Source organism: Canis lupus, chromosome 21, assembly GCF_048164855.1.
Source record: "Canis lupus baileyi chromosome 21, mCanLup2.hap1, whole genome shotgun sequence".
In the NCBI taxonomy this organism is placed as follows: Eukaryota; Metazoa; Chordata; class Mammalia; order Carnivora; family Canidae; genus Canis; species Canis lupus.
The window spans coordinates 21,677,303-21,702,826 of NC_132858.1; the positions used below are offsets into that span (position 1 = coordinate 21,677,303).

A 25,524-nucleotide genomic window follows, 5' to 3' on the forward strand; every position below is an offset into this window, starting at 1 on the left:
TATAGTTGGTGGGGAGGGATGGATGAGTTTATTTATTTATGATAGACACACGGAGAGAGAGAGAGAGAGGCAGAGACATAGGCAGAGGGAGAAGCAGGCTTCATGCCGGGAGCCCGATGTGGCACTCGATCCTGGGACTCCAGGATCGCGCCCTGGGCCAAAGGCAGGCACCAAACCGCTGAGCCACCCAGGGATCCCGAAACATCAAATTTTTAAATGATATAAATTTTGAGAAAAAATTATAAGACCTCTATTACTAAGCAGGTGTACAATAGAATTATCATATTAATTAATGTAATTCTGGATTGTCTGGAACACAAACCTGGAAGACAACTGACCTAGTCACAATCCTGTGATCTGTATGGGGAAAGAGGTATGACCCTAGATATTCTCAGCCTAGTGCTAGCAAGGTCTAGTTTGGTTAAGATTCCAACTTACCAGAAGCAGTGCACCTTTTTTTCTTATGAGGAAATCTTATCCACTCATATCTCCAGAACTAACACAGCAAATCTTGAGGGGCTCTAGGACAGACAGTTTGGTCTCCACGTCAGAACCTGGTTCCAGGGGATCCCTGGGTGGCGCAGCGGTTTGGTGCCTGCCTTTGGCCCAGGGCGCGGTCCTGGAGACCCGGGATCGAATCCCACATCGGGCTCCCGGTGCATGGAGCCTGCTTCTCCCTCTGCCTGTGTCTCTGCCTCTCTCTCTCTCACTGTGTGCCTATCATAAATAAAAAAAAAAAAAAAAAGAACCTGGTTCCACCAGAGCCTATGAGGGTTTCAGATGGTCAGAGCTAGATGTGGCTCTCAAGAATATATTATGCATTATTTCCCAAAGCCTTTGATCACTGGTTGTACAGCCTCATCTGCAGGAAAATGAGTTCATAAAGGGGGAGAAGGAGTGAGAAGAGAGAAATAGAGATTGGATTAATAGTCCTTTAATAACTGAATATTGAATGTCAGTGGTTAGAGTGTATATGAAGAGTATTTGGGAGAGGACTTATCATTGAAGATATATAAGACTTGGACTTTATTTTTGAGGCATTGGTGATGTAATTAAATACACTTTTCTTCACTACTGGTACTCGTTTTTGGTCTAATTTATTTTAATTTGACAAGATTTCAGTGTGTTAATGAGGTTGTTTGTAACATTGCAGAACTGTTCAGGCTAAGCCAAGTAGTAGCAGTAAAACTTCTGATCCTCCAGCACCAAAAACTACAACAACAAAAGCCCCTTCCGTGAAACCCAAAGTTAAACAGCTGAAAGTAAAGGCTGAGCCACCACCAAAGAAACGGAAGAAATGGAAAGAAGAGTTTTCATCCTCCCAATCTGACTCCTCTCCTGAGATCCATTCTAGTAGTAGTGATGATGAGGGTAAGTTCTCCATGAAATGACTACCTTGATAACTTTGGATTATCTACATGAACAGAGAGAAGCAACGATGCTCACAATTCAAAATTGTTTTATTTTTCAGGGAATTTACCAATCTAGTTATGTTCTGCCTAGGCTTTTATAAAAATAAATTCAAAAAATAAATACATAAATAACAAACACAAAGTCACATTCCCTGACCACTAATAGAAAGCACAGTTTGCCCACACATAGTCTTGTAAAACAGAAAAAGCAGTGAACTCAAAGAAGACAGTTGGGAGTTCTTTTTTTTTTTCCTTGAAGATTTATTTATTTATTTATGATAGACATAGAGAGAGAGAGGCAGAGACAACACAGGATGAGGGAGAAGCAGGCTCCATGCTCGGAGCCCGACGCGGGACTCGATCCCAGGACTCCAGGACAGCGCCCTGGGCCAAAGGCAGGCGCCAAACCGCTGAGCCACCCAGGGACCCCTGACAGATGGGAGTTCTAATCATAGTAATGCCAGTTAGCTCACCTCTTTGGGTAGGATGGGGGATTAGATCAGATGACTTTTAGTAAGAATCCTGTTGGGGACACCTGAGTGGCTCAGCGGTTGAGCCCTTGGAGTCCCGGGATTGAGTTCCCTGTATGGAGCCTGCTTCTCTCTCTGCCTATGTCCCTGTCTCTCTCTCTCTCTCTCTCTCTCTCTCTCTCTCTCTCTCTGTCTCTCATGAATAAATATATACCATTTTAAAAACAGAAAGAATCCTGTTGTTCTAAACTTCCAAGTCCATGTTTATGCTAGAAGAAAAGAGTAAAATGAGCCTAGGAAGCAGTAACTCTAAAACTAGTTAATAATATACTGTATACTTCTGTATATATGGAATATGCTTATTAATTATAATATATCACATGCTGCTGTGTATCTGCCATTAGCCAACCAGCTGTCCTTGACTATGTAGGCACACTAGGAACACTTCTCTGTGCCTTGGTTTTCTTTTCTTTTTTTTTAAGATTTTATTTATTTATTTGTGAGAAACACAGAGAGGCAGAGATAAAAGCAGGCTCCATGCGGGGAAGCCTGATATGGGACTCAATCCCTGAACCCTGGGATCATGACGTGAGCCAAGGCAGACGCTCCACCACTGAGCCACCCAGGTGCCCCTGTTTTCTCTTATAAAATGAAAAGTTTGAAATATACCAGCAGTTATCAAACTTTTTGACCTCAGAACACTTTTTTATTACTCTTAAAATTGTTGAAGACACCAAAGAGCATTTTTGTAGGCTGGATGTAGATATAGATGTAGATGTAGATATAGACGTATTTACTTTATTAGAAACTAAACCTGAGATAGTTGTGAAACATAAGAATACACCCACCTACAATCCATTAGCCATCAGGCGTGTTGTGTAATACATGCAAGAAACAACATCAAACAGTTCAATCTAGGGCAAAGGTTTGTAAACTGCGGCCAGTGAGCCAAACCTGATCAGCAGTGGCAGCCTATTCTTATAAATAAGGTTTTAACTGGAACACGGATTCATTTACATATTTTCAAATAGTTGCTGTTCTACCACAGTGGCAGATTTTTGAGTCATTGCGACGTCGTTGCGACAGAGAGCATATGGCCATTAAAGCCTAGAGCATAAAGTTAAAGGAAGACCGAAAAAGATGAAAGGATGATGGACGGCCATGTGTGCCAAGTTAAAGCTAAAAGCCTGGGGGCACCTGGGTGGCTCAGGTAGTCTGCCTTGCGCTCAGGTTATGATTTCAGGGTCCTAGGATTGAGCTCCACAGTGTCTCTATGTCTCTCATGAATAAATAAATAAAATCTTTATAAATAAATAAATCTTTTTATTTTTTAAGATTTTATTTATTCAATCATGACAGACAGAGGCAGAGACACAGGCAGAGGGAGAAGCAGGCTCCATGCAGGGAGCTTGACATGGGACCCAATACCAGGTCTCCAGGATGACACCCCAAGCCAAAGGCAGCACTAAACCTCTGAGCCACTGGGGCTGCCCTGTTTTTAAAAGCTACTTAGAAAGTATGCAAATCAAAATTTATAGAGAAATTAGTGCTTTGAGTATGTGTGGAAGGCAATATAAATAATCTCTGCAGTTAGCATTCCTGCCTACTGCTTAGAATGGAGTAGTTTGGATTCTGAATTTGCACACAATTATACCGCTTCTTCAAACGACGTTCGATAAAATTTTTCTTTATTGTTATTTTGAGTTGCCACTAGGTGTCACTAGTAGGTAAGCATTTTTAGTTCTTAAAAAGTCAAATATTAATAAACATAGATTTATAGGCTGGTGGTTTTCAAAACTATTTTAAGAGACTTCTTTATAATCTTCAGATTTATTGAGAATTCCAAAACACTTGTGTTTTTGTGGGCTTTACCTATTGATATTTACCGAATATCAATTAAAATAAATTTTTAAAAATATTTATTGAAAATAAACCCATTACATGTTAGTATTTCTTAAACAATAATTGTATTTTCGTAAATTCACAGTAGTTAGAAGAGTAGCATTTTCATATTTGCTTCTACATGTATTATTTCAGCTAAAATATAAAAGGAAACCCAGCCTTGGGGCGCCTGGGTGGCTCAGTCAGTTAAGTGTCTGATCCCTGGGGGTTCTGGGATCCAGCCCCGTGGCAGGCTCCCTGCGCAGTGGGGGGTCTGCTGCTTTCTCTGTGTCCCCTCCCCCCTCCCATGCTTTCTCATTCTCTCTCTCAAATAAATAAAGTGGTTTGTTTTTTGTTTTGTTTTGTTTTGTTTTGTTTTTTAAAGATTTTATTTATTTATTTATTCATGAAAGACTGAGAGACAGAGAGAGCCAGAAACAAAGGCAGAGGGAGAAGCAGGCTCCATGCACCGGGAGCCCGATGTGGGATTCGATCCCAGGTCTCCAGGATCGCGCCCTGGGCCAAAGGCAGGCGCTAAACCGCTGCGCCACCCAGGGATCCCTGTTTTGTTTTTTTTTTAAAGAAAGAAGAAAACCCAGCCTTAGATAGATTTGTAGTTGGGAAAGGGAAGAATATTTTAATTTTCAAACAATTATGGATATTTTTATTTGATAGTAAGTTTTTTATTTTATAAACTTGACAAGTGGTAGTTTCTTCATCTTTTCATGCTTGTTACGTTAAAACCTATTGGTTTGTTTTATCCCTTGAATGTGTCTTTAATTCATGAATGATTTTATAACATTATCCATTAGTCATGTGAAAATATCTGTTAGCTCATTCATGTACATATTTGATTTTGCTTTTTTCCACATTTAAAGCAATTGTGGTAAAATATATAGAACATAAAATTTGCTGTTAACAATTTTTGAGTTAGAATTCAGTATTATAGAATTATATTCACACTGTTGTGCAACTATCACAACTATTGATTTGCAAAACATTTGCATCATACCAAACAGAAACTTTGTAACCATTAAGCAATAATTCCCCATTCTCTTTCCCCCAGTTGCTTGTAATCTCAACGCTACTGTTTCCATGATTTTGCCTACTCTAAATATCTCATATAAATGTGCCTGTCTTATTTCACTTAACATGATGTTTTCAAGGTTCATTCATGTTACAGCATGTTTTCACATTTATTGCTTTTTATGGCTGAATGCTATTCCATTATAAGTATATCCATTGTATGTTCACTTTATCTTTTCATCTATTGATGGACACGAATTGATTCCACCTTTTGGCTATTGTAAATAATGCTGCAATGAACACCAATGAACATTGCCATACAAATATCTGCCTGCATCCTTTTTTCAGTTCTTTGGGTATATACCTAGGAGTAGAATTGCCAAGTCATGATAATTATATGTTTAGCTTTTTGAGGCTCTACCAAACTATTTTCTACAGTGGTTGCACCATTTTACATTCCCACCAGCAATGCATGGGGTTCCAATTTCTTCACATCTTCACCAACACCTGTTATTTTTTGGTTTTGGTGTGTTATTCTTTATTGTAGCCATCCTAATGGGTATAAAGTGGTATCTCATTGAAGTTTTGATTTGTATTTTCCTAACAAATAATGATGTTGAACATCTTTTCAAGTGCTTATTGGCCATTTCCTTATCTTCTTTGGAGAAATGTCTATTCAAATCTTTTGCCCATTTTTAATTGAATCATTTTTCCTTTTGTTCTTGGGAGTTCTTTGTATGAACTAGATATTAAACCCTTATCAGATACATGATTTGGAAATATTTTATTCTGTTCTGTAGGTTGATATTTCACTTTTGATAATGTCCATTGATGGCACAAAAAGTTGAAATTCTTTTTTTAGTATTTTATTTATTCATGAGAGACACACAGAGAGAGGCAGAGATGTAGGCAGAGGGATAAGCAGGCTCGTTGCAAGGAGCCCGATGTGTGACTCAATCCCAGACCCTAGGATCATACCCTGAGCCAAAGGCAGACACTCAACCACTGAGCCATCAGGCGTCCCAAAAATTTGAAATTCTAATGAAGCCAAATTTATCTATTTTTTTCTTCTATTGCTTAGATTTTTTTTTTTAAGATTTTATTTATTCAGAGAGAGAGAGAGAGAGAGGCAGAGTCATAGGCAGAGGGAGAAGCAGGCTCCATGCAGGGAGACTGACATGGAACTCAATCCTGGGTCTCCAGGATCACATCCCGGGCTGCAGGCGGCTCTAAACCGCTATGCCACCAGGGCTGCCCTATCGCTTAGATTTTTGGTGTTATATTTAGAATTCATTGCCAAATACAAGGTCATGAAGATTTACCCCTATAGTTTCTTCTAAGAGTTTCATGATTTTATTTTATTTTTTAAGATTTTATTTATTCATGAGAGACACAGAGAGAGAGAGGCAGAGACATAGGGAGAGGGAGAAGCAGGCTCCATCCAGGGAGCCCAATGCAGGACTCGATCCCCGGTCTCCAGGTTCAGGCCCTGGGCTGAAGGCAGCGCTAAACTGCTGAGCCACCCAGGCTGCCCAAGTTTCATGATTTTAGCTCTTACATTTAGGTCATACATTTTTACAGTATCAAAAAATAACACTTATTAATGCTATGACCGATTTCATCAGTGAACTCCTTAAGTTTTGGGATGTTGTCAGGCTTATAGTGGTTGATACATGTTTTTCTAAATTCTAATTTTCATTTGAAACCTCAAATTTATCATTGACAGCAAATGCTGTCAGTTGTTTTCATGAATGACAGGTTTACTTCCATTAATTTTTTTAAGAATACCAAGTCTACATAGGCATAGTGTGTGTGTCAATCATACTTTTAAATGAAAATGATGTCCCATGGGGAGAAAAGTAACTAGTTCATCAATTCAAAAAATTGCATGGATGTTCTTTTTAGAGATAACCATCATACCTTCATAATAGAAGTGCTTTATGTATATCTCTCATCACACAGAATATTAAGACATTTACTCAGTAGTAAAGATTTAATAGTTAACAATTTTTACTGCTTTATCAAACAATTCTTTTTTGTTTTTAACTTTTTGATTTTTTTAAGTAACCACTACCCGACATGGAGCTCAAACTCAAAGCCTCAACCTCAAAAGTTGCCTGTTCCACCAAATGAGCCAGCCAGGTGTCCCAAGGACTATCCTTAAGTGAAACTGACTTTTTTTTCCCCCTTAAAATACGTGGCAGTAAGATGGCAAAGTATATGACTACTAGTATGATTTGGTTTCATGGCCTTGATTGATGCTAAGGTACCAGCAATTTTACCCATCATTTTTATAAAGGTGAACAGAGTAAAAAAGATACATAACATTTAATACTTTTATGAAAATAATTTTGAAATCAGTAAAGGATCTTAGGGAAACCCCAAAAGATCCTTGGACCATACTTTAAGAACTGCTATTAAAGACTATGATAGGGGGCAGCCTGGGTGGCTCCACAGTTTGGCGCCTGCCTTTGGCCCAGGGCGTGATCCTGGAGTCCTGGGATCGAGTCCCACGTCGGGCTCCTTGTGTGGAGCCTGCTTCTCCCTCTGCCTGTGTCTCTGTGTCTCTCTGTGTGTCTCTCATGAATAAATAAATAAATAAGTCTTTTAAAAAAAAATAATAAAGACTATGATAATAGTTTGTTAATAAAAAATGCAACCAAGCAAATTTTAAAGATGTAATTCGCTTTTATTTGATTCATGGATCAGTCGCATCCCATCTAGCAGGTGGAGGGGAATTCCAAAGGGCTACAGAGAAGAAAAGGTTTTTAAAGGTAGAGAGAGTGGAAAAAAATAAATTATTAGCAAAGTATTCCGTTGTTTTAAGCAAGGTCACCCTCCTAAGATGGATTGAAATGGGTCTATCAATAAATTTCCTACTGCTGACCAGGAAATTCCCATGTTGACTGGTTAAAGGTCACATTTCTGGGGGCTTAGAACTATAGTTAGGTTAGGTATTTAAATCTTGACTTACTTATTAAAAAAAAAAAAATTTTTACTGAGTTAGGGCCTTAGCCTTAGTGATACCATTTTGGACCTGTGGTTCTTTCTTCCTTTTTTTTTTTTTTTTGACAAGTTATGTATTTGAATGAAAAAAAGTAAAAATTGAGACTTTTCTAATCTTGTTTTTGCCATTGAATTTGAGTGAAATTTTCTGTTTATGGGTTGTTTTATATTTTCTTAAAATCTTGCATAAGCCTTGGCTCTAGGCCAGAATTTTACATAATTTAAGTGCAGAAGTAAAAAAGAGATAGCTATATATTTACTTAGATATTTTATGATTTCTTAGATTTAGGGAAATCATCAGTTTTTGAGTCACACAGCCTGGTGGCAGATATTTGTGGTGGCGCCGGGAAGAAACAGGTTCTATGGGGCTGACATTTGCAAATGCTGAGCTGGTATTGGGCATCAGAGTTACCTGGGAAATATAATATTTAAGCTTTATTATTACTGTTCCCACCCCCTATGCACCAAAAGATCTGTTTTAATAAGTCCAGCAATCTGGGTTCTTTCTTTTGTTTTGTTTTGTTTTACAAAGCTCTCTAGGGCAGCCCCAGTAGCGCAGCGGTTTAGCACCACCTGCAGCCCAGGGCGTGATCCTGGAGACCCGGGATCGAATCCCACTTCGGGCTCCCTGTATGTAGCCTGCTTCTCCCTCTGCCTGTGTCTCTGCCTCTCTCTCTCTCTCTCTCTCTCTCTCTCTCTCTCTCTCTCTCTGTGTCTCTATGAATGAGTAAATAAAATCTTAAAAAAAAAATTAAAAAGCTCTCTAGTGATTGTGATGTACAAACCAACTTTGAGAATCTCTAACCTGGGGTGTTTTTAAAAACCGAATGGGCAAAACTTGAATTTGAAGAAATTCTATGTACAACCATTTATCTGCTTATAGGCTCTTGTTATAAACAAAAGTTTTTAAAAGTTACGAGAAAGGATATTTATGTTTTCTTTTTACTCTCCCAGAATTTGATCCTCCAGCTCCCTTTGTCACTCGTTTTTTGAACACAAGAGCGATGAAGGAAACCTTTAAGAGCTACATGGAATTGCTTGTTAGCATTGCTTTGGACCCTGACACGATGCAAGCCTTAGAGAAGAGCAATGGTACAGTCCACTAAGTAGTACTTTCTTGGTAGTACTTTATGGATCTTCTTGATTCTTGTTCGTTGGTTACATGGTTAATATATGAGTTTTGTGATATCTGTACATTGTCAATTCACAAATTCATGCTTTGATTCTATAAAGTAGTCCTGTCATTTCATGAATTGTCTATACTTGAAAAACTCTATATTGAATGTATTTTTATTGATTTCTACTCTTGGAAAAATTCTGTAACTACCCACAAGTCTTCACTAAATTACATGCAAGGTCCAGATGTCAGTATATTCTGCTTTCTAGTAATTGGAAAGATGAACCAGATAATAATGGTATAAAGATTAAAATCATACATTTGTGTCTAGTAAAAGATACATTACATAATTATTTTCTAATCAACTAATAGTAAAATAATTCATGTATTGTTATTAATATTAACAAAATTAATATTATTCCTTTATACTCTTCCTTTAGTAACTTTTTCTTACAGTAAAATAGATGAAATTAATGTATGAAATAACCTGGTGATTCATGTATTTAGTGTTGCTCACTAATGTTTACCCCTCAGCTATTATGGCATTCACCAAGGACACCTAAAATAAAGGAATAAAAGGATTAATGAGCAGTTTCCATTACCCTTCTATCAATGAATTGTATGCATGTATGAACAAAAGATAGTAACAAAGAAAAATCACTAACAATACACTTCAACAGTAGTGCCTCATAGTACATATTTTATTTCTACATACTTGGATATACATTATTCTGTTTTAATCCCAAAACAATTCAGAAAGCCATTTTGTAGATGAAGACCCTGAGGCTCATAGAAGATAAGTGACTTGCATAAGAGCCTACAATTTACAAGTAGCCGAGAAAGGATTCAAATCCAAGGTCTAATTTCTGGTGCATCCTATTTTTGACCATATAATCAGAGACTGTAATCTGTAAGTCAGTCTTATTTTTTTAAAAGATTTTATTTATTTATTCATGAGAGACACAGAGAGAGAGAGGCAGAGACACAGGCAGAGGGAGAAGCAGGCTCCTCGCAGGGAGCCTGACGTGGGACTCGATCCCAGTTCTCCAGGATCACACCCTGGGCTGAAGGCGGCGCTAAACTGCTGAGCCACCCGGGCTGCTCATGATTATTGTTTAGATGATAAAGAGGTCTAGAGAAATTAGGCATTTTGCTCACTGGTCATTAGCTGTCATCAATCTAGTGGCAGAGAGGGTTAAAACCCAGGACTTCTGATTCTGTCATCCTACTATGCTGTTGCTTTCTTATGTGGCTATTGGCAGACCTATTTTTCAAGTTAGCTTTTGTTCAGAAAGCTGTGTCCAATATCTTAAAAGTAATATTTGTATACACCAATGAATTTAATGTCTTAACTTTGAGGAAAGTTGGATTTTTAACAAGTTTTTGTGTTGGCAGTTTATCCTGTTACAATAAATTTTTATCTTGTTTTAGATGAGCTACTTTTGCCTCATATGAAAAAAATTGATAGCATGCTGAATGATAACCGAAAGAGACTTCTTTTGAATCTTCATTTGGATCAGTCATTCAAGGTATTTCCTTCGGATGATTTATTAGCAGACTTGTTGGCATTCATAGTCTTAAGTGTAATAGGCAGGAGATTTATGTAAGTCATTCTCAGTTTTATAAAATTTTTTCACCCACTGAAAATTTGATTTTTATTCATTATGAGTCTGCTTGTCTTTTTAGTTTATTAAGCCCATCCTTAGTGTTAGTCATTTACTTTTCTCTGCTTAAATTTATTTTTAAGGCTTCTATATTCATCTAGAAAGCTTCTACATAATAATTTCCAAATGCTTTCAAAAGTACTTCCTTTAAACTACCAAATTCCAATCTTGTTTTTCTTCTAAACCTTTTCAAATTTTTGCATTTCATCTATAATTAGAATTGGCCTTTCCTTATCAAAACTCCTTTTTCATGCCCGATTTCCTCAGTTTCTGAGGAAAAACTGATCTTAACATAATGGTAGATATATATAGTTATATCTGTTAATGTATCTTGGAACTCTAAATTGGTTTTGGTGTTACCAGAAATACAGAACAACAAAAAGCTAATCTACACACAAAAAAACTTATCATAGAAGCTACTTCATAATCCAGAAATTTCTAGCTTTTCTTAGTGAAAGTATAACATAAAACATTTAGAATCATTTGATCATGTTTCCTTTGGAAGAAGTTGTTTATACATTTGTATGGCTTTTTTATTTTTATAAAGAGACTTTATTTTTATGGCAGTCTTAAGTTCACAGCAAAATTGAGGACAAAGTACAGAGAGTGCCCATCTTACCACATAGGAACAACCTCCCCCATTATCAGCATGTCCCAACAGAGTGGTACATTTGTCATAATTGACGAACCTACATTGACACATCCTTCTAACCAGTTCTCAGTCTGCTGGCTCACTCATGATGGTATACATCCTGTCAGTTTGGAGAAAAGTATAATGAAATGTTACCTACTATGAAAGTGTCACACAGAGTAGTTTCACTGCCCTGAAAATCCTCCATACTCTATGCAGCCTTCCCTCCTTCTCCACCTAACCTCTGGCAACCACTGATCTTTTTACTCTGTAGTTTTACCTTTCCCAGAATGTCCTATAGTTGAAAACTATCCCATATGTAGCCTTTGCAGATTGGCTTCGTTCACATACTAATAAGAATTTAATGTTCTAGGGCACCTAGCAGACTCTCATCAATAGAGCCTATGACTCTTGATCTAAGGGTCGTGAGTTCAAGCCCCACATTGGGCATAGAACTTACTTTAAAAAACAAAAAATCAAGATCTACAAAATAACTTGTTTAAAAAAGAAAGAATTTTTTTCTGCCATGTCTCTTTATGGCTTGATAGTTCTTTTCTTTTTACCGGGGAATAATACTCTGTTCTCGGAATATATCACATTTTATCTACTTATGTACTGAAGGACATCCTGGTCACTTCCTGATCCTGGCAATTATCAATAAAGCTACTATATAAACATTTGTGTGCAGGTTTTTGTGTGGATGTAAGTTTTCAATTCATATGGGTGATTTGTATAGCTTTTTCACATGCTTGTTTTATCTGAACTCCACATAAAAGTGAAAACTGACTTCATTTTATCTAGGAGAAAATTAGTGCTCTGAGATGGTGTTCAAAATTAAATGACACAGAGGTGCCTGGCTGGCTCAGTCAACAGAGCATGTGACTTGATCTTGGGATCATGAGTTTGGGCCCCACATTGGGCATAGAGTTTGCTTTTAAAAAAAGATCAAAGATAAACAACACCAAACTACTAATAGTCCTATTCTTATTCTTCACTGGCGTGTACTTGCAGAGAAAAAACGGTCAAAAGGTAGTATGAAGGCAGTGTTAAGAATCTGGTCTACCGACTCCTAAATCCAATATTTTCTGCTTAATTGCTGTCATCAAATGAAATTTGAAAAAATGCCATATTTTGTGCAGAGAAGGGAATGCTATAATATGTGTGTTTTCTAAAAATTTACTAAACCTTTAAAATGACCAATTTGGCTACTCGTTTTATTTTTATTTTTTTTTAAAGATTTTTATTTTTTAAGTAATATCTATACCCAATGTGGGGTTCAGATTTACAACCCCCTGATCAAAGAATTGCATGCTCCACTGACTAAGCCAACCAAGCACCCATTGGCCAACCCTTTAGAAATATTAAACCAGTTCTGTAATAATTTGTATTAAAGCCACCACTTGAAATTTAATAGATGCACTAGATGTTTAAAACTTATACAATAGTTATGATGAACAACTGAAAAATTAGTTTCCATGTTTTTATTTTCAAAGAAAACACAAATTTTTAATTTTAAAATTAGTTACTAACTTTGATTATTTTCACTTACAGCAATTTGCGTTTCAAAGCCAAAATACATGCACAGTATTACAGTATGTTTTTAAAATAGTAAAATATTACAAATAGTAGATTATAAAAGATTTTCTATTCTTTAGAAATAACTAACACCATTACCCATGATGATCTCAGTAATTTTAGGAATCCTAAAGCCTTTTGAAGTTAATCATGTTCTGTTTTCCTCTGAAATCCATGTGCTTCCAATCATCTTTAGCATCTTGTCACAAAAAGTCTTGGGAACGCAGAGGCTGGAATAAAGTAGCCCTAAAGGTTGTAACTGTTTACAAAACAGTGTAGCTTATCAAATGGGAACTTCATTTTGAATAATAAATATAATGGGAGCAGTTGAACCCTTTTAACGTCAAAATAGTAAATGATAGTGGTTACTCAGTTTAATCTTTTAAAACAACTTTTTGAAGTAAATTCTGTGCCTGACTGAGCCAGCCAGGTGCCCCTTAAAACAATACTTAAAACTAGTTAAATTTAGCTACAAATATCATTCAGTTATTGTTAGTAGCTTTTCATGTCCGAATGATTTGCCAAATAGGTAAGAACATAAATACACCAGTGACTGTTAAAGAGTGGGCTAGAATTGGTTTGGTTACATGACCACTGAGTTATCAGTGAGTAACTACTGTGTCATGGTGGCCGGAGAATGTATCGAGGTCTGTTTTGGACTCTTCATACAACTGAGGTCAAAAGAAGCAGGGAAGTGGTGAAGCCAGATAAGTATTGTAATGCTGCTGTTTTTCACTCATCCTCATCTGGGAACAGGTGAATTCTTAATAGCAGGACTGGGCCAAGTGTCAGGGTACTAGAACTCCCTGGCTCTCTGAGGAGTCCCTACAAAGCAGGTGCTAAGGTTCACCCCGATTCACGGATTCCACACCTTGATGGAGGAGCTACAAAGAATTTGTGGCTCTGTTTAATACTCATGTATGTTTCTAAGTTGTATATATTTATCATATCCCATCTATATATGTGTTTGTACTACATGTAAATGTATATACATATCTGTATTTTTTAAAATAAGTTTTGAATAGTTGGAAGTAGTTTGGATTAGTTTTCTTCTGATGTCAGTTATTTTTGCTTTATTTTAAAGACTGCTTTGGAAAGTTTTCCCGAGCTAACAATAATTACTCGAGACTCTAAAGCAAAAAGTGGGGGTTCTACTATTTCTAAAATCAAAATGAACGGCAAAGCTTATAATAAGAAAACTCTAAGGACTTCTAAAACAACCACCAAATCTGCACAAGTAAGTGTCTATGGAGTGATATAATTATACCTTTTTCAGTTAATATAATTCCTCTTTAAAATATTGAAATAAATATTTTACTCTACTGTTATTAAATGTGAAGTGTTTTCAGTTGGAAGTGAACAGCTCCAGCTCAAGGGAACAGAGACTCCGTCTTATTTTGTTTTTCTACATTGTATAGTACAGTATCTACAGGTAGTTAGTGCTTGCAGATTTTTAAAGTAGATGAATAGGCAAGGAATTACCTGATGCCTATATTTATATTTTCAGTATATTTTTTGTCATTAGGTACAAATGCATATCTGAGGGTGCACATACCCATAAGATTCAGTATTCCAGATTTGTATAGTTACTGAAATTGGAATTCACTCATTTTCAAACATACTGTAAATTATTGCCTTTTTATTTTATTATTTTAAGGATTTTATTTTTATTTATTTCAGGGAGTGTGAAAGAGCACAAGCAGGGGGCCCAATGGGATGCAGGGCTCTGTCCCAGGTCCCTGGGATCATGACCCAAGCCGAAGGCAGACGTTTAATCAATTAAGCCACCCAGGAGCCCCAATTATCAATCACCTTTTTAGAAATCAGGAAACATATCAATTTTACATCAAAAATAAATTCTGTAGAAACATGCATAAAAATATATACCTTTACTTATTGCACAGTCTTTGTAGGAACAATCTAGTTATGTATCACTGGTAGGAGACTGGATAAGTAGAGCCATCCAGATAATGTAACACTATGCACTTTTTAAAAAGAGACTCATTAAAAAAAAAAAAGAGAGAGACTCATTCATTCTTTCAATTACATTTTTTGAGTGCCTATCATGTGCCAAATACGGTCCTAAGTGTGGGAATAGAACTGTGAAAAATGGTCAAAATTCCCTGCCCTCGTATAATTTATAGCAGTAGGTGGGTATATGTAATAAATAGAAGGATATGCCAGTTTTAGTTGGGTTAAAAACAAGTTATGAAAAATAAAATTGCAGAACAATATGTATAGTAGGATTTCCTTCCCATGACAAAATTAGTGTCAATACATGTTATACACAGGAAAAATATGGAAGAACCTATATACCATGCTTTTAACCTTGTTTAACTCTGAAACAAGAGTTTATAGGATTCTTTATAAGTCATCTTACCTGTTTACTGTTTATATTTTTATAATATTTTTATATTATTTTATAATATTTTTATTTTTTAATATTTTTATAAATATTTATATTTATAAAATATAAATACATTTATATTCAAGAAAAAGAGTGAAGATTTTACTTTTTTATTTTTTTTTTAAACAGACTCCTGGGTTCTTTTTTTTTTTTTTAAGATTTTATTTATTTATTCATGAGAGATACAGAGAGAGGGAGAGGCAGAGACACAGGCAGAGGGAGAAGCAGGCTCTATGCAGGGAGCCCGATATGGGACTCAATCCCAGGTCTCCAGGATCATACCTCAGACTGCAGGCGGCGCTAAGCCGCTGTGCCACCGGGGCCGCCCAAGAGTGAAGACTTTAAAATACAATTTAAATTCTTATTTTGAATACGCCTCTTGCCCATATTTAAGCTTGTATCTAGCCGTATTAGTCATTTATTTTTAAGATTTCCATTGAGACTTGAAAGTTCCATGAAATAAATATACTTGTAAACTCTTTTCTTTTTATAGGAGTTTGCTGTTGATCCAGAGAAAATACAGCTATATTCTTTATATCATTCACTCCATCATTATAAATATCATGTTTATCTGATATGTAAAGATGAGGTAATTTTTTTTTCATTTACTTAAATCTGTTTTTCTGAACTTTAAGGAGACTCTCTAAGCTATGGTATATTTTTAATGTTTTAAAGTGAATTGTTTTTTAAAAATACATGTCTATTATTATGTAAATAATATTCTGAGTCTCTTTATTATGTGTTGTGCTTATATTAAACTGAGGCTCTTACAGAAACTGTAAGTGGTAATGTTTTTAAGCTGTTATGCGTGCCTTATATCGCCATAATAAATGGTACTTTATTTCATTTTCTTTACTCATAATACATAATGATCCTGCTTTAATTCACTTCAGTCACTGCTTTGATATCCTGCTGTCTTCCCTTATCACTAGAATGGCCTTATCCCGCGTAATTGCTGTAAAAGGGGTTTTTGTGCCTTGGCAGAAAGAAATGATAGTTAATCTAAAAAAAAAAAAGAATAGAAAGAAATGATAGTTAAAATTTAATTGTAACTTTTAAGTACCATAATTTAAGTTGCTCAGAAATTATATATGACAAAAATACCACTTTGTGGGGGGGGGATATAAAGATCAATTTCCTCAACGGTTAAATGCTTGTAGACTGTAGTATCTTCTGATCAACACTATCAGTTTTTTATTTAAGAATTAAGTTGGATCAAGCCTACACTTGATGTATTTGGTGAAAATCAGTGGAAAGATGTTCATAAATCTAACCTCTAGCAAAGGAGAAAATAAAGATGGTCATGCAAAAGGTGGTGATTATTTTTACAATGCTCTGCTCTGAAATGCAAAATTAAACCCAAAATTTGTCATTTAGTTTTGTTTTTTTTTAAGATTTTATTTATATTCATGAGAGACAGAGAGAAGCAGAGACAGAGGTAGAGGGAGAAGCAAGCTCCATGCAGGGAGCCCGATGTGGGACTCGATCCCATGTGGGACTCGATCCCGGGTCTCCAGACTCACGCCCCAGGCTGAAGGCAGCACTAAACCGCTGAGCCACTGGGGCTGCCCTGTCACTTAGTTTTTAATGCGATTGGAAGGAATTCAGAAAATTTGAACCATTTTTTTCTAGCCTTCCTCTTTGCCCTAATGGAGCTAAAAATTATAGGATTAGACTTCACTCAAATTTATATGAAATAATTATCCTCCATGGATGGAATTTTTTTTAAATCAATATTTGTAGGTATATCCATAAAATCCTTTTTGTTCAAGATACAGCAACAATAAACCCTTATAAAGAGTTAATAAAGTGTCAAGTATGAGCTAATGTGATAATCCTCTTTATTTTAGATTTCTTCTGTGCAGAAAAGAAATGAAGACTTAGGACAGGAAGAAATTGTTCAACTTTGTATGAAAAATGTAAAATGGGTGGAAGACCTATTTGAAAAATTTGGAGAACTTCTAAATCATGTACAGCAGAAATGTTCCTAACATTTCCACAAAAGTTCCGTCTATTTTATAGCACTAATGAACTAGCAGAGAAGGGTGGTCAAAGGGGGTGTAAGGCCTCATATAATTGAATGTCAAGCAGTGGTCTGCGGGCATACCTGCTTTGATCATAGAACTTGCATCATAACCTCTGCTGAAGGACAGTGGTGCTGCCAAGGAAGTCAGTCCTTTGGAAATGGACCTAAAATCCCACCACATTTTTATCCTAATGAATGATTTTTCTATTTTGTAAACCATTGGGTAACTGAGTTTTATTTTCAGAAATGTTTTTTGACAAATGATGAAGCATGCACTAAATATAATTTTTCTTTATTGCTAGAGAGATAACACTTAAGTAACTTGATTATTTTTTCCTGACTCTGACTAAACACCAGAACGAAAGAGAGGTGGCACAAAATGCATATGTTTATATTCGTGTCTGGCCACAAAACAGAAAGTATTGTATATTATGTAAACAGATCTGGTGTGATGTGACATTTTGTATGAGAATATCCTCAATTTAAAATATGAAATTCAGAAACTGCATTCTGCTTTACGAACTCCTTTTACTCTTATCATGTTCAGGAAACTGGATGTGGAATTGGTGCAATTCTAGGACTGCTTTTTGTGTCAAATTATATTGTAATGAAAAAAAAAAAAAACAATGACATACTATTTTCCCTATCTCAAAGAAAAGTATTTTCCTTTATACTGTTTTTCCTTTGGAAAAATTTTCAATTGTACATTTTATTTCACTAATAGTTGTATTTTTCACAAGGAAAATGTGGTTATAATTATGTTTGATGTATCTGTACTACACTTTTCATTATTTTCAGTAAATCTTATTTAGTTATATATTGAATTTCTATTGTGAATTCTATCTTGAGGTAACCATTTTTGTCTATATGGTTTTGCTCCAGTGTTATCCAGAATATGCATTCAGTACTAGAATTAGTGTAGCTTTATAAGTGGAGTTGTGTTAGACACTGCAGTAATTTTCTAGTTCATGAAAATAAATTCCTGACTAAACTAGTGCTTGATTAATCGATATGTCAAAATCAAAATTAACCACATACGTTTGGAAGAATGAAATTTCTAATTAGGCTACGTGCAGTGTTAGACACAGCTCACCTAACTCTTAGAACTGGAAGTAGTATAACTCTCCTCTTGGTGCCTTTCCAACCTTTATACATGCTGTTGTAGCTTTCTTTAGTTTGATAGCTAGTGTTTCAAGTAGTTTAGCTGAGACAGTGAATGTATTAGGTTCAACATGACCTTTTGTTTTTATTTGTGTTTGCCAACAGGATGCCTTATTTGTTTGAGAAAAAGATTTACTAGTGTCCTTCTAAACGATCTCCTTTTTTAGGATTCTAAAGAAGTTGTTAATCATCATACTTTTTGTTTATTTTACCACCATTTAGTGCCTTAAGTCCTATCAAGAAAGCAGTGTTCCTGCTCAATGCCCAAATAAGACGTGCTTATGTGAACATTGCTATCGTCTTGATTTTGAGTTAACAGGCCAACTTCTTTTAAACTTAAAGCCTTGGTAAACTGGCAAAGAATTAAAGATAACACGTGACTTGATTTGAGAATAAAACATATTGTAGCATTGGGTAGAAAATGAGTATTTGAGTTAAGCTTACATATTTATTTCTGATGGTTATCTTATTAAAAGCAATAATCCTTAATCCAACAGTCTTTGTTACCTGCCATTAGACAAGGTAATAATGGAAGTATCTCTCCATGGTTAAATGTTCTGTTTCTGAAAGTCTTTAAAAAGACCCGTTTAAACAGTCTATTTTGAAAACAAAAGTAACCTATTAGATTCATTTTGCCTAACTCAAATGAGACTTATCAGCAGTGAGAGCATCATAAAATTGATTTTGCAAAGTGGAGAAGAGTAGGAAGCAGCCATATTTCCTTCTGATACTGACTCTGGACAGAATTGGTTTCTTTCATTTCCAAACTGCAGAGTAGATAACTACATCTCCTAATTAGTGTTATAAGTACATGTCTTCATTCCCCCAGCCTGCTTTCCTGAATCATTGATGGTTAAACATTTTTAAAAGCCGTCATGTATTTAGATAACATTTGAAGTACATGTTTGAAATCACTAGCCACATCTTCTTCGTGAGGCCGGCCCATGGAAAACAGGGACATTTCATTAAAGTTGATCTTAGGTTTCCTATAGAAAATAACCCATTTCCTTTCAACTGCAGTTGCTCTCAAAATGTTGGCAGTTGTATTCATTTTAGTAAAACAAGTGTTTTCATAATATCAGAGGCCACATCTTTGATAATTGCCTGAAGGAAACCCAGTTGTTTTGCACCGTCTTCTCTCATTTGATCATATATCATAGGCAAGGACATCAAACTTGGGCCTTATGACATCTATTCATGAGTCCTTTCTTTGTATGAAATTGAATAAATACCTAGCTGGTTAGCCTTTGCATTCCTTGCCAGGGAGTTTGAAATTTATAATATAGAAATAATTTTAGATTGTAGATAGAGTTAAAGAGGTAAAGCACATATTGCCACCAACCAGGAAAACATTTTAAAGAAAGATTGGATTTTCCTCCCTACAGATACACCTGGAAATAATTTAATATAAAAAATCATTTTGTGTTGGTGTGGTTTATTTGTAGTTCAGATTAGTGATTGTAGAAGGGGCTTCCTTGTTCCCATTTTCATGATAACCCATGATAATAGGTTTCTACCTATTTGATCCGCAAATGAAGTCACAAATTTATTATGACTTAGGAATTATCATGGGAAGTAAACAATAGAAACCGTCCATTTTTCTATTATACTATCAAATAGAAAACATTGGTGAAATGGAAAAATCCTAATTTAAAACCACTTAGAAAATGTTCAGATTACCTTTCAGTTTCTAGATTTCTTTAAATTTCTAAAACTTAAAAATGAAAATTATAGGTGTTTCATACCTTATTACTATTTGCAGAGCTTTCCTCACAATTTTAAAAGTCCCACTTTTAATATATATATTTATTTTTGTTGAAACAGCTGTTTTCCAATCTATGATTTTGGGGATATATCCATAAAACCAATATAGCAGCAAGGTTATTGAATCAGCTTTCGGTCCCAAAAGTTGCTTCAGATGTGCAAGTTGTGAATTTTATTGTATTTGTAGAATACAGTTTTTGTTCTAAACTGTAGTTCCATCTGCTTCTCAAAAATGCTTTTCAAATAGATTAAACTGTCCCAGGATAACTGCTTCTATGTGTGTCAATTGCACTTGACACATAACTGCACAAAAGAACAATGTACACCATTGGTTGTGCATTAACTTACATGTACAACTTTTGGCATCTATGTTCACAAATGCATGTTTTCGAAAATCACCTTTATTTATAAGTGACAATAATTGAAGTTAAGGATACAAAGAAACCTGCATTTGTAGCCCAGAGTTTCAAGTGGTCCATAATACAATGTATGGAAATGTGAAAGACAATTTTGTATATTTGTTTGTTACTAACTCAGATCATTAAAATGAAAACAATTTTTTAAACAACAAAATCAGAATGTTATGAGATTTTTTTTTTTTAAAGAACTGAAAACAGGTATTCTGTTATCCAAAAGCATCATCATGTTACAGATTCTTCACACAACACATATGTTGTAAGGTCCTAAACAAAGTTATTAGGAACAAATCTATATAAACTATTGAATAGATAAAAACAAGTCTATCCTGATTCCTTAATTTTCAGAATAACAAGATCCTGCCTTTACCTTACTGTTTAAAAACAGTAAGTATTTCAAGTAAATAAATACTCCGCATATTTGCAGTGTTTTAATTAGTTTTTTTTTTTTTTTCAGATTAATCTCTCTACACCCAGCATAGGGCTCAAACTCACAACCCAAGATCAAGGGTTGCACACTCCACAGACTGAGCCAACCAGATGCCCCAATTAGTTTGTTTTTTGTTTTTTAAAGATTTTATTTATTTACTCCTGAGAGAGAGAGAGAGGCAGAGACATAGGCAGAGACAAGCAGGCTCCTTGCAGGAAGCCCGATGCAGGACTCTATCCCAGGCCGGGATCATGCCCTGAGTCAAAGGCAGACAGACACTCAACCGCTGAGCCACCCAGGCATCCATCCCAATTAGTTTTGATTGTAAAAGCACTTTTCATTCCCTGGAATATTTTACATTGTTCAAAACTAAATCTGACGAATGATCTCTATCAAAAAAGTTTTTAAGGGATCCCTGGGTGGCGCAGCGGTTTGGCGCCTGCCTTTGGCCCAGGGCGTGATCCTGGAGGCCTCGGATCGAATCCCACGTCGGGCTCCTGCTGCAGGGAGCCTGCTTCTCCCTCTGCCTATGTCTCTGCCTCTCTCTCTCTTTCTCTCTGTGACTATCATAAATAAATAAAAATTTAAAAAAGAAAAGTTTTTAGAATTCCGTAACATCCTGTTTTATTCTCCATTGGTTGCTAAAATCGTGTTCATTTTAGAAAATAGTAATTCTGATATCTTAGAAAATAGTCATTATTAAAATCATCCATGTTGCAAACCTAAAAGATAGCACTTCTACACTGCTTTGTTAATGTCCTGTTACTTTCTAGTTCTTTTTGTTAGTTTATTCTTTATTTTTTTTAAGATTTTATTTATTCATGAGAGAGAGAGAGGCAGAGAGAGAAGCAGGCTCCATGCAGGGAGCCTGGCATGGGACTCCATCTGGGGTCTCCAGGATCACACCCTGGGCTGAAGGCAGTGCTAAACCTCTGAGCCACCCGGGCTGCCCCTATTAGTGTTTTTTAAAATGAATTTTGTATTTCAGAGAAAGCTCTCAAAATATTTAACCTGACCTTCTCAAGGAAGATGTGAAAGAGGGTACTTCTCTTTGTTTTCCATATGGAATTGTTTTTATTACCAGAAAAATAATAAAGCTACATACTTACTGTTTGGGGGAAAAAAGAAATTCAGAGAACATGAAAGTGTAAAGAAAAAGGCATAAATCACTCTCTTAAGTCTTGACATCAGGGATGCCTGGGTGGCTCAGCAGTTTAGAGCCTGCCTTCAGCCCAGGGCGTGATCCTGGAGTCCCGGGATCGAGTACCATGTCGGGCTCCCTGCATGGAGCCTGCTTCTCCCTCTGCCTGTGTCTGTGTGTGTGTGTGTGTGTCTCTCATGAATAAATAAATAAAATCTTAAAAAAAAAAAAAAAAGTCTTGACATCAGCTTAGAACATGGTTTCAAGTCCCAATTTGGGATGGATCACAAAATCATTATGGTATTATGAATTGGCCTTGGGTTGTGGCTTTCTTTTTAATTTAATTTTATTTAAATTAAATCAATTAACATATAGTGTATCATGAGTTTCAGAGGTAGAGTTCAGTTATTCAGTTGGATTTAACACCCAGTGCTCATTACATCAGGTACCCTTCTTAATGCCCACCACACAGTTACCCCATCCGCTCCAGCAATCTGGTGTGGCTTTAAGTAAATTACTAGATTTCAGAGATTCTTGTGTTTAAATGAAAATTAAAAGGCACTTTCCAAAGTGAAATAGAAACTATTTGGATTATTGACCATTTTAGGTTATGCATATATATCGGTTCTTCAGTTAGCATGAATAATTTAGAGCTGACTGGTTTCAAATAAAAGGAAGATAAAATTACCTATTAGTCTATTGTTAAACCTTATCTATTTTGTGATGTTAATCAGGAGTCAAGAAATTGCTTTGCAAGAGTAACTTGTTTTACGTGTAATTTACCAGTGATGCATGGAGAAGTGTTTTCACCGAAATCAAATAAAGGTTTTCCTTTAATTTAGCTCCTTTTACAGTATTTAGAATAAGCCAACAGTGAAAATCACTTAAAACCTAGAATAAAAAATAATGGTAGAAATGTGTTTCCTAAATTGCAGCGAGAATGACCTTTCTCTTGTCCTTCTGCTCTTCACAATCTTTCCTAGCTTTTCATTGCCTTAACCCAGACTGTTATCACAGTTTAAAAGCACTTTATGAGATGAAACGGTCCCTCCTTACCTCTCCTGCCCTTTTTTCCCCATTTGTGACCCAGTCTTAAGGAACATCTTTAAATTCCTCCAACGTGTGTTTTTTTCTTGCCTCTGGTCCTTCACATTCCCTCTGCTGGACTGGTCTTCTTTCATCTCTTTATTCTCCAGATTTCGCTTTTCACTTTCACTTCTGTTGGATGAAACTAGTTTTTAACCCTCTGAACCAGATTGTGTGTCCTGTGATTGCTCTAATGTAGCATTTACTATGCCTTGTTAAGGTTGCTTGATTGGCGGCCTATCTAGGGCTATCCTGTGATGGCACCTATGTGTGTTTTGCTCACCATTGCATTCCCAGCATCTAGTGCAATATCTGATCTCATTAAATATTTAGTGAATAACTGGATTATGAAAGAAAAGTCACAGGGAACATTAAAAAGGTAAAAACAGGACAGTATTTTGTTCACAATGAGTGAACAAAAAAGGCATTAATGACCTTAGTGAGCAATAAGTAATTGCAACGTCGGAAGAAAGTGACAATACCAAGAGTTCGTACAATAGAAAAATTATTGGTACTTTATGAAAAGGTGAAATGTGGCCGATTTTTCACATTTTGTCCTCATCTGCAGGGAGTGCCCAGGAACCATGATTTCACATTCCTCTGTCCTTTGGGCTTGAGGCTCCAGCTGAAATAATTAGGGAACAAAGTCCCAGTAAAAGTAAATGAATGTTTCTGTTAGAAGTACTCATTGTGAACAAAATACTCTTACAGAGTTTATCTGTTTGGAGAGTGTCAGGCAGGGCTTCACGGGAGTAGTAATGATTAAGCCACGTCTCAAAGGTTGGGAGGAATTTTACACAAAGCTGGTTGAAGAAAAAGGCATAATACTCAGCAGTCAGGAAAATGGTTTCTCCTTGCCACTAAATTAGTTCTGTCCCCAAGCATGTCCTGTGAATCCTAACCTAGATCTATTTTCTCATCCTGAAGGAGAGGTAAGAAACTAAGTCTTCTAAGGCTATTAATGTTCTTGGATTCCAGAGAGACTGGAATGTTGACAGAAAAGCAAAGTTGTTCAGTGGCAGCACCAAAAGAGAGGTATAGCAGAACGGAACGAATGATGTTGGTATGTTACTTCCAAGCTTTTACTAACTTCAAAGACTTGGATCAAAAGCATTAAGCAGGTAACGTATACACACACACCCCCGGCAGCACCTAGTTTATCTTGTGATAGTACAGGATTAATTAGAACTATGTCTGCCACCACCAATTGTGAAGTACTCAAGGTCCTATCTACATTGTCTTCGTTGTTCTAGCTCCAATAGCACAAAGTCTTTTACACAATTAGGCACTTAACAGGTGTGTGTTGAACAGATGAGTGATATATATGTGAGTGTTCATTTGGAATCAGTTTAAAGTGTTTTCAAGCTGGCCTATCAGTTGTTTCAAGCTAGCCTATAGTTCAAAATGCCATTATTGTCAGTGATCCATTCCCTGCTTTCTCTTCAAAAGAAGACCTCTCTCAGTTGCCTGGCTGGTTCAGTTGAAAGAGTATGCAACCCTAGATCTCAGGGTTGTGAGTTTGAGCCTACATCAAATGTAGAGATTACTTAAAAAAAAAAAAAAAAAAGGTTCAGGGCACCTGGGTGCTCAGTCGATTAAGCAATTAAGTGTCTGCCTTTGGCTCAGGTCATGATCATGGGGTCCTGGGATGGAGCGCTGCATCTCAGCAAGAAGTCAGCTTCTCCCTCTCCCTCTGCTCCTCCCCCGTTTGTGCTCAGTCTCTCAAATAAATGAATAAAAGCTTAAAAAAAAACACCCATCTCTCATTATACCCATCCTTTTGCATGTCATGCTCTTAGTTCTTACTGTGCTTGCTTCTCAACAGACCAAAGTCCATTCTCTTAATTCTTATATTTAATTTCCATTTAAACTATGGAAGTGAATGGGCTATCATCGGAGAGCAGCTGTCTTTAAGCAGTGAAGCAAGAGATTTCAAAACGCTAGCAACGGCTTAACTGAAAGAACCAGGCTTCAGAATGAATTTTTTAAATTAGCCTTGTTTACCTACTCTTTTATCAATGACTTAAAAACTGCTAATGGGCCAATCAGGAGAAGGTCTTTTCAATGCCAGTTCTCCATTGAGCTTATTAGAAGATAACGTTATTTGACTTAAGTAGAACTCGGGAAGTTGAGGTTTTTTACAGGTGATGCTAATGCAAATGCATTAACGTTATCACGGGAGTTTGCAAACAATTCACTATCAAAAAGATTATGTATTAAAGCACTATTCACAAAGCATTGCAAAGCAAAAATTTGCTGTTTTAAAAGAATGCCCATGCTCATGAACAAACACTGGGCCATCCAAATAAGA

At 36.1% G+C, this 25,524-nt stretch overlaps 1 protein-coding gene across 5 annotated transcripts in view; it reads left to right on the plus strand.

Moving 5' to 3' along the window:
* QSER1 (glutamine and serine rich 1) overlaps nucleotides 1-20,713 on the plus strand; it is a 74,012-nt gene extending 53,299 nt beyond the window's left edge. For all 5 annotated transcript variants that reach the window (XM_072791059.1, XM_072791057.1, XM_072791055.1 and 2 more), the window contains 6 exons: nucleotides 1,154-1,371; nucleotides 8,750-8,887; nucleotides 10,344-10,441; nucleotides 13,867-14,019; nucleotides 15,683-15,778; nucleotides 17,040-20,713. In XM_072791059.1, the coding sequence (XP_072647160.1) occupies nucleotides 1,154-1,371; nucleotides 8,750-8,887; nucleotides 10,344-10,441; nucleotides 13,867-14,019; nucleotides 15,683-15,778; nucleotides 17,040-17,180 (844 nt within the window). In that variant the 3' untranslated portion in view covers nucleotides 17,181-20,713. The remainder of the gene's footprint in view (nucleotides 1-1,153; nucleotides 1,372-8,749; nucleotides 8,888-10,343; nucleotides 10,442-13,866; nucleotides 14,020-15,682; nucleotides 15,779-17,039) is intronic.
* Nucleotides 20,714-25,524: the final 4,811 nt, after the last annotated feature.